Raw genomic sequence first — 14,885 nt, 5'->3', positions numbered from 1 at the left:
TAGTATAGATACTGCCAGTTACTGTATATCCCCCTGTCATGTATAGTATAGTATAGATACTACCAGTTACTGTATATCCCCCTGTCATGTATAGTATAGTATAGATACTGCCAGTTACTGTATATCCTCCTGTCATGTATAGTATAGTATAGATACTGCCAGTTACTGTATATCCCCCTATCATGTATAGTATAGTATAGATACTACCAGTTACTGTATATCCCCCTGTCATGTATAGTATAGTATAGATACTACCAGTTACTGTATATCCCCCTGTCATGTATAGTATAGTATAGATACTGCCAGTTACTGTATATCCTCCTGTCATGTATAGTATAGTATAGATACTGCCAGTTACTGTATATCCCCCTATCATGTATAGTATAGTATAGATACTGCCAGTTACTGTATATCCTCCTGTCATGTATAGTATAGTATAGATACTGCCAGTTACTGTATATCCTCCTGTCATGTATAGTATAGTATAGATACTACCAGTTACTGTATATCCCCCTGTCATGTATAGTATAGTATAGATACTGCCAGTTACTGTATATCCTCCTGTCATGTATAGTATAGATACTGCCAGTTACTGTATATCCCCCTATCATGTATAGTATAGTATAGATACTACCAGTTACTGTATATCCCCCTGTCATGTATAGTATAGTATAGATACTACCAGTTACTGTATATCCCCTGTCATGTATAGTATAGTATAGATACTGCCAGTTACTGTATATCCCCTGTCATGTATAGTATAGTATATATACTGCCAGTTACTGTATATCCCCTGTCATGTATAGTATAGATACTGCCAGTTACTGTATATCCTCCTGTCATGTATAGTATAGTATAGATACTGCCAGTTACTGTATATCCCCTGTCATGTATAGTATAGTATAGATACTGCCAGTTACTGTATATCCCCCTGTCGTGTATAGTATAGATACTGCCAGTTACTGTATATCCCCCTGTCATGTATAGTATAGTATAGATACTGCCAGTTACTGTATATCCCCCTGTCATGTATAGTATAGTATAGATACTACCAGTTACTGTATATCCCCCTGTCATGTATAGTATAGTATATATACCGCCAGTTACTGTATATCCCCCTGTCATGTATAGTATAGTATAGATACTGCCAGTTACTGTATATCCCCCTGTCATGTATAGTATAGTATATATACCGCCAGTTACTGTATATCCTCCTGTCATGTATAGTATAGATACTGCCAGTTACTGTATATCCCCCTGTCATGTATAGTATAGATACTGCCAGTTACTGTATATCCTCCTGTCATGTATAGTATAGATACTGCCAGTTACTGTATATCCCCCTGTCATGTATAGTATAGTATATATACCGCCAGTTACTGTATATCCTCCTGTCATGTATAGTATAGTATATATACCGCCAGTTACTGTATATCCTCCTGTCATGTATAGTATAGTATATATACTGCCAGTTACTGTATATCCTCCTGTCATGTATAGTATAGTATAGATACTGCCAGTTACTGTATATCCTCCTGTCATGTATAGTATAGTATAGATACTGCCAGTTACTGTATATCCCCTGTCATGTATAGTATAGTATAGATACTGCCAGTTACTGTATATCCCCTGTCATGTATAGTATAGTATAGATACTGCCAGTTACTGTATATCCCCTGTCATGTATAGTATAGTATAGATACTACCAGTTACTGTATATCCCCTGTCATGTATAGTATAGTATAGATACTGCCAGTTACTGTATATCCCCCTGTCATGTATAGTATAGTATAGATACTGCCAGTTACTGTATATCCCCCTGTCATGTATAGTATAGTATAGATACTACCAGTTACTGTATATCCCACTGTCATGTATAGTATAGTATAGATACTACCAGTTACTGTATATCCCCCTGTCATGTATAGTATAGTATAGATACTGCCAGTTACTGTATATCCCCCTGTCATGTATAGTATAGTATAGATACTACCAGTTACTGTATATCCCCCTGTCATGTATAGTATAGATACTGCCAGTTACTGTATATCCTCCTGTCATGTATAGTATAGATACTGTCAGTTACTGTATATCCCCCTGTCATGTATAGTATAGTATAGATACTGCCAGTTACTGTATATCCCCCTGTCATGTATAGTATAGTATAGATACTACCAGTTACTGTATATCCTCCTGTCATGTATAGTATAGTATAGATACCGCTAGTTACTGTATATCCTCCTGTCATGTATAGTATAGTATAGATACTGCCAGTTACTGTATATCCCCCTGTCATGTATAGTATAGTATAGATACTGCCAGTTACTGTATATCCCCCTGTCATGTATAGTATAGTATAGATACTGCCAGTTACTGTATATCCCCGTCATGTATAGTATAGTATAGATACTGCCAGTTACTGTATATCCCCTGTCATGTATAGTATAGTATAGATACTGCCAGTTACTGTATATCCCCCTGTCATGTATAGTATAGTATAGATACTACCAGTTACTGTATATCCCCTGTCATGTATAGTATAGTATAGATACTACCAGTTACTGTATATCCCGCTGTCATGTATAGTATAGTATAGATACTGCCAGTTACTGTATATCCTCTTGTCATGTATAGTATAGTATAGATACTACCAGTTACTGTATATCCTCTTGTCATGTATAGTATAGTATAGATACTACCAGTTACTGTATATCCCCCTGTCATGTATAGTATAGTATAGATACTGCCAGTTACTGTATATCCCCCTGTCATGTATAGTATAGTATAGATACTGCCAGTTACTGTATATCCTCCTGTCATGTATAGTATAGTATAGATACTACCAGTTACTGTATATCCCCCTGTCATGTATAGTATAGTATAGATACTGCCAGTTACTGTATATCCCCGTCATGTATAGTATAGTATAGATACTGCCAGTTACTGTATATCCCCTGTCATGTATAGTATAGTATAGATACTGCCAGTTACTGTATATCCCCCTGTCATGTATAGTATAGTATAGATACTACCAGTTACTGTATATCCCCTGTCATGTATAGTATAGTATAGATACTACCAGTTACTGTATATCCCGCTGTCATGTATAGTATAGTATAGATACTGCCAGTTACTGTATATCCTCCTGTCATGTATAGTATAGTATAGATACTACCAGTTACTGTATATCCTCTTGTCATGTATAGTATAGTATAGATACTGCCAGTTACTGTATATCCCCTGTCATGTATAGTATAGTATAGATACTGCCAGTTACTGTATATCCTCCTGTCATGTATAGTATAGTATAGATACTGCCAGTTACTGTATATCCTCTTGTCATGTATAGTATAGTATAGATACTGCCAGTTACTGTATATCCCCTGTCATGTATAGTATAGTATAGATACTGCCAGTTACTGTATATCCTCCTGTCATGTATAGTATAGTATAGATACTGCCAGTTACTGTATATCCTCCTGTCATGTATAGTATAGTATAGATACTGCCAGTTACTGTATATCCCCCTGTCATGTATAGTATAGTATAGATACTGCCAGTTACTGTATATCCCCCTGTCATGTATAGTATAGTATAGATACTGCCAGTTACTGTATATCCCCTGTCATGTATAGTATAGTATAGATACTGCCAGTTACTGTATATCCTCCTGTCATGTATAGTATAGTATAGATACTGCCAGTTACTGTATATCCCCTGTCATGTATAGTATAGTATAGATACTGCCAGTTACTGTATATCCTCCTGTCATGTATAGTATAGTATAGATACTGCCAGTTACTGTATATCCTCTTGTCATGTATAGTATAGTATAGATACTACCAGTTACTGTATATCCCCTGTCATGTATAGTATAGTATAGATACCGCCAGTTACTGTATATCCCCCTGTCATGTATAGTATAGTATAGATACCGCCAGTTACTGTATATCCCGCTGTCATGTATAGTATAGTATAGATACTGCCAGTTACTGTATATCCTCCTGTCATGTATAGTATAGTATAGATACTACCAGTTACTGTATATCCCACTGTCATGTATAGTATAGTATAGATACTGCCAGTTACTGTATATCCCCTGTCATGTATAGTATAGTATAGATACTGCCAGTTACTGTATATCCCCCTGTCATGTATAGTATAGTATAGATACTACCAGTTACTGTATATCCCCCTGTCATGTATAGTATAGTATAGATACTGCCAGTTACTGTATATCCTCCTGTCATGTATAGTATAGTATAGATACTGCCAGTTACTGTATATCCCCCTATCATGTATAGTATAGTATAGATACTACCAGTTACTGTATATCCCCCTGTCATGTATAGTATAGTATAGATACTACCAGTTACTGTATATCCCCCTGTCATGTATAGTATAGTATAGATACTGCCAGTTACTGTATATCCTCCTGTCATGTATAGTATAGTATAGATACTGCCAGTTACTGTATATCCCCCTATCATGTATAGTATAGTATAGATACTGCCAGTTACTGTATATCCTCCTGTCATGTATAGTATAGTATAGATACTGCCAGTTACTGTATATCCTCCTGTCATGTATAGTATAGTATAGATACTACCAGTTACTGTATATCCCCCTGTCATGTATAGTATAGTATAGATACTGCCAGTTACTGTATATCCTCCTGTCATGTATAGTATAGATACTGCCAGTTACTGTATATCCCCCTATCATGTATAGTATAGTATAGATACTACCAGTTACTGTATATCCCCCTGTCATGTATAGTATAGTATAGATACTACCAGTTACTGTATATCCCCTGTCATGTATAGTATAGTATAGATACTGCCAGTTACTGTATATCCCCTGTCATGTATAGTATAGTATATATACTGCCAGTTACTGTATATCCCCTGTCATGTATAGTATAGATACTGCCAGTTACTGTATATCCTCCTGTCATGTATAGTATAGTATAGATACTGCCAGTTACTGTATATCCCCTGTCATGTATAGTATAGTATAGATACTGCCAGTTACTGTATATCCCCCTGTCGTGTATAGTATAGATACTGCCAGTTACTGTATATCCCCCTGTCATGTATAGTATAGTATAGATACTGCCAGTTACTGTATATCCCCCTGTCATGTATAGTATAGTATAGATACTACCAGTTACTGTATATCCCCCTGTCATGTATAGTATAGTATATATACCGCCAGTTACTGTATATCCCCCTGTCATGTATAGTATAGTATAGATACTGCCAGTTACTGTATATCCCCCTGTCATGTATAGTATAGTATATATACCGCCAGTTACTGTATATCCTCCTGTCATGTATAGTATAGATACTGCCAGTTACTGTATATCCCCCTGTCATGTATAGTATAGATACTGCCAGTTACTGTATATCCTCCTGTCATGTATAGTATAGATACTGCCAGTTACTGTATATCCCCCTGTCATGTATAGTATAGTATATATACCGCCAGTTACTGTATATCCTCCTGTCATGTATAGTATAGTATATATACCGCCAGTTACTGTATATCCTCCTGTCATGTATAGTATAGTATAGATACTGCCAGTTACTGTATATCCCCTGTCATGTATAGTATAGTATAGATACTGCCAGTTACTGTATATCCCCTGTCATGTATAGTATAGTATAGATACTACCAGTTACTGTATATCCCCTGTCATGTATAGTATAGTATAGATACTGCCAGTTACTGTATATCCCCCTGTCATGTATAGTATAGTATAGATACTGCCAGTTACTGTATATCCCCCTGTCATGTATAGTATAGTATAGATACTACCAGTTACTGTATATCCCACTGTCATGTATAGTATAGTATAGATACTACCAGTTACTGTATATCCCCCTGTCATGTATAGTATAGTATAGATACTGCCAGTTACTGTATATCCCCCTGTCATGTATAGTATAGTATAGATACTACCAGTTACTGTATATCCCCCTGTCATGTATAGTATAGATACTGCCAGTTACTGTATATCCTCCTGTCATGTATAGTATAGATACTGTCAGTTACTGTATATCCCCCTGTCATGTATAGTATAGTATAGATACTGCCAGTTACTGTATATCCCCCTGTCATGTATAGTATAGTATAGATACTACCAGTTACTGTATATCCTCCTGTCATGTATAGTATAGTATAGATACCGCTAGTTACTGTATATCCTCCTGTCATGTATAGTATAGTATAGATACTGCCAGTTACTGTATATCCCCCTGTCATGTATAGTATAGTATAGATACTGCCAGTTACTGTATATCCCCCTGTCATGTATAGTATAGTATAGATACTGCCAGTTACTGTATATCCCCGTCATGTATAGTATAGTATAGATACTGCCAGTTACTGTATATCCCCTGTCATGTATAGTATAGTATAGATACTGCCAGTTACTGTATATCCCCCTGTCATGTATAGTATAGTATAGATACTACCAGTTACTGTATATCCCCTGTCATGTATAGTATAGTATAGATACTACCAGTTACTGTATATCCCGCTGTCATGTATAGTATAGTATAGATACTGCCAGTTACTGTATATCCTCTTGTCATGTATAGTATAGTATAGATACTACCAGTTACTGTATATCCTCTTGTCATGTATAGTATAGTATAGATACTACCAGTTACTGTATATCCCCCTGTCATGTATAGTATAGTATAGATACTGCCAGTTACTGTATATCCCCCTGTCATGTATAGTATAGTATAGATACTGCCAGTTACTGTATATCCTCCTGTCATGTATAGTATAGTATAGATACTACCAGTTACTGTATATCCCCCTGTCATGTATAGTATAGTATAGATACTGCCAGTTACTGTATATCCCCGTCATGTATAGTATAGTATAGATACTGCCAGTTACTGTATATCCCCTGTCATGTATAGTATAGTATAGATACTGCCAGTTACTGTATATCCCCCTGTCATGTATAGTATAGTATAGATACTACCAGTTACTGTATATCCCCTGTCATGTATAGTATAGTATAGATACTACCAGTTACTGTATATCCCGCTGTCATGTATAGTATAGTATAGATACTGCCAGTTACTGTATATCCTCCTGTCATGTATAGTATAGTATAGATACTACCAGTTACTGTATATCCTCTTGTCATGTATAGTATAGTATAGATACTGCCAGTTACTGTATATCCCCTGTCATGTATAGTATAGTATAGATACTGCCAGTTACTGTATATCCTCCTGTCATGTATAGTATAGTATAGATACTGCCAGTTACTGTATATCCTCTTGTCATGTATAGTATAGTATAGATACTGCCAGTTACTGTATATCCCCTGTCATGTATAGTATAGTATAGATACTGCCAGTTACTGTATATCCTCCTGTCATGTATAGTATAGTATAGATACTGCCAGTTACTGTATATCCTCCTGTCATGTATAGTATAGTATAGATACTGCCAGTTACTGTATATCCCCCTGTCATGTATAGTATAGTATAGATACTGCCAGTTACTGTATATCCCCCTGTCATGTATAGTATAGTATAGATACTGCCAGTTACTGTATATCCCCTGTCATGTATAGTATAGTATAGATACTGCCAGTTACTGTATATCCTCCTGTCATGTATAGTATAGTATAGATACTGCCAGTTACTGTATATCCCCTGTCATGTATAGTATAGTATAGATACTGCCAGTTACTGTATATCCTCCTGTCATGTATAGTATAGTATAGATACTGCCAGTTACTGTATATCCTCTTGTCATGTATAGTATAGTATAGATACTACCAGTTACTGTATATCCCCTGTCATGTATAGTATAGTATAGATACCGCCAGTTACTGTATATCCCCCTGTCATGTATAGTATAGTATAGATACCGCCAGTTACTGTATATCCCGCTGTCATGTATAGTATAGTATAGATACTGCCAGTTACTGTATATCCTCCTGTCATGTATAGTATAGTATAGATACTACCAGTTACTGTATATCCCACTGTCATGTATAGTATAGTATAGATACTGCCAGTTACTGTATATCCCCTGTCATGTATAGTATAGTATAGATACTGCCAGTTACTGTATATCCCCCTGTCATGTATAGTATAGTATAGATACTACCAGTTACTGTATATCCCCTGTCATGTATAGTATAGTATAGATACTACCAGTTACTGTATATCCCCCTGTCATGTATAGTATAGTATAGATACTGCCAGTTACTGTATATCCCCGTCATGTATAGTATAGTATAGATACAGCTTGTTACTGTATATCCCCGTCATGTATAGTATAGTATAGATACAGCTTGTTACTGTATATCCCCCTGTCATGTATAGTATAGTATAGATACTGCCAGTTACTGTATATCCTCCTGTCATGTATAGTATAGTATAGATACTGCCAGTTACTGTATATCCCCCTGTCATGTATAGTATAGATACTGCCAGTTACTGTATATCCCCGTCATGTATAGTATAGTATAGATACTGCCAGTTACTGTATATCCCCCTGTCATGTATAGTATAGTATAGATACTGCCAGTTACTGTATATCCCCCTGTCATGTATAGTATAGTATAGATACTGCCAGTTACTGTATATCCCCCTGTCATGTATAGTATAGTATAGATACTGCCAGTTACTGTATATCCTCCTGTCATGTATAGTATAGTATAGTATAGATACTGCCAGTTACTGTATATCCCCCTGTCATGTATAGTATAGTATAGATACTGCCAGTTACTGTATATCCCCCTGTCATGTATAGTATAGTATAGATACAGCTTGTTACTGTATATCCCCGTCATGTATAGTATAGTATAGATACTGCCAGTTACTGTATATCCCCCTGTCATGTATAGTATAGTATAGATACTGCCAGTTACTGTATATCCCCCTGTCATGTATAGTATAGTATAGATACTGCCAGTTACTGTATATCCCCCTGTCATGTATAGTATAGTATAGATACAGCTTGTTACTGTATATCCCCGTCATGTATAGTATAGTATAGATACTGCCAGTTACTGTATATCCCCCTGTCATGTATAGTATAGTATAGATACTGCCAGTTACTGTATATCCCCTGTCATGTATAGTATAGTATAGATACTGCCAGTTACTGTATATCCTCCTGTCATGTATAGTATAGTATAGATACTGCCAGTTACTGTATATCCCCCTGTCATGTATAGTATAGTATAGATACAGCTTGTTACTGTATATCCCCGTCATGTATAGTATAGTATAGTATAGATACTGCCAGTTACTGTATATCCCCCTGTCATGTATAGTATAGTATAGATACAGCTTGTTACTGTATATCCCCCTGTCATGTATAGTATAGTATAGATACTGCCAGTTACTGTATATCCCCCTGTCATGTATAGTATAGTATAGATACAGCTTGTTACTGTATATCCCCCTGTCATGTATAGTATAGTATAGATACTGCCAGTTACTGTATATCCCCCTGTCATGTATAGTATAGTATAGATACTGCCAGTTACTGTATATCCCCCTGTCATGTATAGTATAGTATAGATACTGCCAGTTACTGTATATCCCCCTGTCATGTATAGTATAGTATAGATACTGCCAGTTACTGTATATCCCCCTGTCATGTATAGTATAGTATAGATACTGCCAGTTACTGTATATCCCCCTGTCATGTATAGTATAGTATAGATACAGCTTGTTACTGTATATCCCCGTCATGTATAGTATAGTATAGATACTGCCAGTTACTGTATATCCCCGTCATGTATAGTATAGTATAGTATAGATACTGCCAGTTACTGTATATCCCCTGTCATGTATAGTATAGTATAGATACTGCCAGTTACTGTATATCCCCCTGTCATGTATAGTATAGTATAGATACTGCCAGTTACTGTATATCCCCCTGTCATGTATAGTATAGTATAGATACAGCTTGTTACTGTATATCCCCGTCATGTATAGTATAGTATAGATACTGCCAGTTACTGTATATCCTCCTGTCATGTATAGTATAGTATAGACACTGCCAGTTACTGTATATCCCCCTGTCATGTATAGTATAGTATAGATACTGCCAGTTACTGTATATACCCTGTCATGTATAGTATAGATACTACCAGTTACTGTATATCCCCTGTCATGTATAGTATAGTATAGATACTGCCAGTTACTGTATATCCCCCTGTCTTGTATATTATAGTATAGATACAGCTTGTTACTGTATATCCCCGTCATGTATAGTATAGTATAGATACTACCAGTTACTGTATATCCTCCTGTCATGTATAGTATAGTATAGATACCGCCAGTTACTGTATATCCCCTGTCATGTATAGTATAGTATAGATACTGTCAGTTACTGTATATCCCCGTCATGTATAGTATAGTATAGATACTACCAGTTACTGTATATCCTCCTGTCATGTATAGTATAGTATAGATACTACCAGTTACTGTATATCCCCCTGTCATGTATAGTATAGTATAGATACTACCAGTTACTGTATATCCCCCTGTCATGTATAGTATAGTATAGTATATATACTACCAGTTACTGTATATCCCCCTGTCATGTATAGTATATATACCACCAGTTACTGTATATCCCCCTGTCATGTATAGTATAGTATAGTATATATACTACCAGTTACTGTATATCCCCCTGTCATGTATAGTATATATACCACCAGTTACTGTATATACCCCTGTCATGTATACTATAGTATAGATACAGCTGGTTACTGTATATCCCGCTATCAGGGCAGGTGTTGCGTTATGTATCCTGTGGCCTCAGCCTCTGGCGTCTTGTCATTGAGGACACGTTCCATCCGGGTTGTATTTTGGCTCCGCTTTCTACCTTGCCAATACTTTTCTGTATTTCTGGAGACTCTTCTTGCAGGATTTGGCTTCTAACACGTTCTCTTTTTTCTTTTTTTAGCCCAGTATCTCATCGCTGCAGATTTTTATGTTCGGGATCTCCAGACGGACCATGTGCGAGACCCTGAAGAGGAGATTCCTGCTCCTATACGGCACCCAGCAAGGACAATCCAAAGCCATCGCTGAGGAGATCTGCCAGCAGGCCGAGCAGCGCGGCCTTGTGGCCGACGTCTTCTCTCTGAAGGATACCAATGAGTTCAGTCTGGAGAAGGAAAAGGCCCCTGTGGTCATCGTCATCTCCACCACCGGGACCGGAGATCCTCCAGACGATGCTCAAAAATTTGTGAAGAAAATTAAAGACAAGGATCTTCCCGAGGACTACTTTGCACATCTACGATACGGATTGTTGGCCCTCGGTGACTCTGAATACACTTACTTTTGCAATGGTGGGAAAGTCGTTGACCGAAGACTGGAGGAGCTTGGCGCCAGGCGATTTTATGACACTGGATATGCAGATGATTGTGTCGGCTTGGAGCTGGTTGTAGAGCCATGGATTAAAGACTTGTGGTCGGCCTTGGAGAGAGAATTCTCTTCTAGGGTAGAAAATGAGAAGATCATCAGGGAAATGAACAATGTCACCAATGCCAACCATAATATGGTGGAAATCCCAGGAAATCTGGACGTTCACATTCAGACTATTAGCTTGGAACGTCAGCCGGTCTCAGATGGACCTCCACCAAACAAAGCCACGCCAGATGCCGGCCAAGAAGCTGAGCCCTCGCTTGTCCACTCAGTGCCTCCTCTGTCTTCTTGCAGCCTTAATATCCCCGCTCTTCCTGCTCCGTATCTGGATGTTCAGATTCTTGACTGTGCTGCAAAGGAAAGTGACCTAAGTTCTCTCTACCCCGAAAAGGAGATTTTTACTGTTCCCATCAGACAAGCGAAGACCCTCACCACGCAAGATGCTGTGAAAACCACCTTAATGCTGGAGCTTGACATTTCAGACACTACGATTGACTTCCAGCCTGGGGATTCTTTTGCTGTGCTTTGTCCTAATCCTCCCGGTGAAGTGGCCGACCTCCTTAACAAGCTTGGGTTGTCGGATAAGAAAGACGGCCAGGTCTGCCTGAGTGTTAAACCCCAGGCCAAAAAAAGAGGGACGCTCGCCACGGATTATATCCCTGAGAAATGTTCTCTGCTATATCTGCTGACCTGGTGCCTTGAAATCCGGGCACTGCCCAAGAAGGCCTTCCTGCGTGCCCTGGCGGAGCAGACCTCCGATGTCGCCGAGAGGCGGAGGTTGCAGGAGCTCTGCAGTAAACAGGGCAACTCTGACTATAACAGTTTCATTAGAGACCAGGCCATCAGCGTCTTGGACCTTCTCAACGCCTTCCCGAGCTGCCGGCCACCGTTAGGTCTATTATTGGAGCATCTTCCGAGGTTACAGCCCAGGTCGTACTCCGCCGCCAGCTCCAGGCTGTTTCATCCAGGAAAGCTTTGCTTTATCTTTAATGTTGTGAACTTTGCACCTTGCTGTGGACGAAGAGCGGCCAGGAAAGGCGTGTGCACCGGCTGGCTCTCTGACCTTGTGAGGGGCAGCACGGACACATCTGACAATATAAACACCTTTGCCGCAGAACCGCAGATCTCGATATTCCTCCGACCATCGACTCTGTTCCATTTGCCTTTGGATTCCTCTGTCCCTATTATAATGGTGGGGGCAGGGACAGGAATTTCACCCTTCATGGGTTTCCTACAGCACCGAGAGATGCAGCGTCAGCAGCAGAGGGGATGCGTTTTTGGAGATACCTGGTTGTTTTTTGGTTGCCGCAGCCATGAGAAGGATTATTTATTTGGGGATGAGCTGAGAAGGTTCGTTGCGAATGGCACATTGACTCATGTAAAGGTGAGCTTCTCCAGGGAGCCGCCCTGCACCGACGACAAAGAGCCACCCAAATACGTCCAGGATTACCTCAAAGTGTTCTCTCGAGACGTCTTCCGAATATTAACCCAAGAGAACGGGTACTTTTATGTCTGTGGCGATGCCAAAAACATGGCCAAGGACGTACATGCGGCTCTGACTGAGATCTTCTGTGCAGAACTAGGTGTGGACAAGCTGGAGGCCATGAAGAGAGTGACCTCGCTGAGGGACGAGAGGAGATACATACAGGACGTCTGGGGCTGATCCTCAGGGTGACCGCTTACTATATGGTGGGGGAATGCTCAGGGCCCGAAGTTACACAATGATGGAGTGAAAACGGTCTAGCTTATTTGCACAAAACATTTTGCAATTGACCCCGATCCTTGCACTTTCTAATGTGGGGGAGGTTTGGCCCGGTAACTTTTTAAGGCTCCGTTCACACCTGTGTCCATCAGAAATTAATAGATGGGAAAAGTCCTAAAAGTCTATGGGGAAGCCGCCGGCGTTTCCATACATATAATTGACATGCTGTGATTTCCAAAACTGTCCCGATTTTGGAAATGACAGAGGGTCCGCCCAGCAGTTTTTATTGCAAAGTAGGCGAAGGGATTTTCTAGAACTCCATCCACTTTGCCCTAACTGTAAAACGCCGCCATATTTCCTGCAGCGCTTGCACCCCGTGGGGCCTGGCAGGACTTTTCACTTCACCAATTTTCATCGGACATTGCAGCAGAGTCTACAGTGGGGGGGGGATGAGGGTGGGATTTGGTGCAGACAAAGACATGACATGGACGATGTTCAAACTACACCCGAGTGCCTTCTGTCCTCCATTGACTTCAGTGGAGGGTTCCATTGTTATCAAGCTGCATTGGACTTCCTGTGTATTGCAAAGAACGGAGCTTCGGCGCCCCCCCCTCAGGCTGCGCACTCCACTGTGTACATGAGGCCTTATCAGTTAAAGATTGGGGGAATTTATTAAGACTGGCATCTCTTATTCTAGTCTCGTTCCATCCCCCGCTGGCACAATATACACCAGAATTATTAAGCTGGCACAGCTACCCCAAAATCTAATCTACCCCAGTCCGGAACTGCCCTAGCATCCAGGTATGACCCTCGCGAGGGATTATAGACGTTCCCATCTTCACCTCTGCCTAATTGCTCTGGAGTAGATGGAAGAGTAAATCCAACATTATGTAAGATTCGGAAATTACACAAATCCAAACCCATCGGGTGAGACCGAGGCAAACGGCCGACTAACGGAGGCCACGACGTGATGAGAGCCTGCGCTTAATAAAGACAAAGATTATACTAGACATGGAGACTAGGCCTGGGGTGTGTATAGTGTGTGTACATGTATGGTGTGTGTACATGTGTGTGTGTGTGTATGGTGTATGTATAGTGTGTGGTGTATGTATAATGTTTGTACATGTATAGTGTGTGTGTATGGTGTATGTATAGTGTGTATGGTATATGTATAGTGTGTGGTGTATGTATAATGTTTGTACATGTATGGTGTATGTATAGTGTGTGTGGCACATGTGTGATGTGTATGTGTGTACTTGTATGTGTGTGTGTCTCTGGTGTATGTATAATGGGTGTAGGTCAATGCTGATCAATTAATCAAATCCTAACCACACCGCTCACCCACCGTGATAACCGATCCGATTCTGTTCACATTGTTGTTACATTATTTGTGACGTTTCTCCCAGCAGTTTTGTTTAGTGTGAACACGTCCGAATTACAACAGCTATTATTATAGTGTGAGGTCTCTTTAGACCACAGAGTATAGTAATGGGGGGTCCCGGGGAGGGGACAAACATAACATATAGTGTTACTCACCTCTCCTGGGCTCTGGCGTGACTCTGCTGTCTTCAGGTCTTTGTACTGACGTCATGTAACACTTGCCTCCCTGCATCGTCACGCCCCCTAGTGGTCATTTACAAGAGGTATGCTGGGGGGTCTCGCCACACTTAGGGCCATCCCAGTAACCTCTAGAACAGGATTACGTCCTGGCGGTTTCTTTGGACGATTCTCCATTGATCAGTGTCCTGGCGCAG

General features: G+C 39.6%; 1 protein-coding gene across 2 annotated transcripts in view; it reads left to right on the top strand.

Annotated features, from left to right (window-relative positions):
- The window catches only part of LOC142187910 (methionine synthase reductase-like), a 43,676-nt gene extending 29,555 nt beyond the window's left edge, over positions 1-14,121 (top strand). For both annotated transcript variants that reach the window (XM_075261714.1, XM_075261715.1), the window contains exon 2: positions 10,969-14,121. In XM_075261714.1, the coding sequence (XP_075117815.1) occupies positions 10,996-13,092 (2,097 nt within the window). In that variant the 5' untranslated portion in view covers positions 10,969-10,995 and the 3' untranslated portion in view covers positions 13,093-14,121. The remainder of the gene's footprint in view (positions 1-10,968) is intronic.
- The last annotated feature ends 764 nt before the right edge of the window (positions 14,122-14,885 follow it).

This window comes from Leptodactylus fuscus, unplaced genomic scaffold (assembly GCF_031893055.1).
Source record: "Leptodactylus fuscus isolate aLepFus1 unplaced genomic scaffold, aLepFus1.hap2 HAP2_SCAFFOLD_314, whole genome shotgun sequence".
In the NCBI taxonomy this organism is placed as follows: domain Eukaryota; kingdom Metazoa; phylum Chordata; class Amphibia; order Anura; family Leptodactylidae; genus Leptodactylus; species Leptodactylus fuscus.
This window is presented reverse-complemented; position numbering and strand designations above follow the sequence as displayed.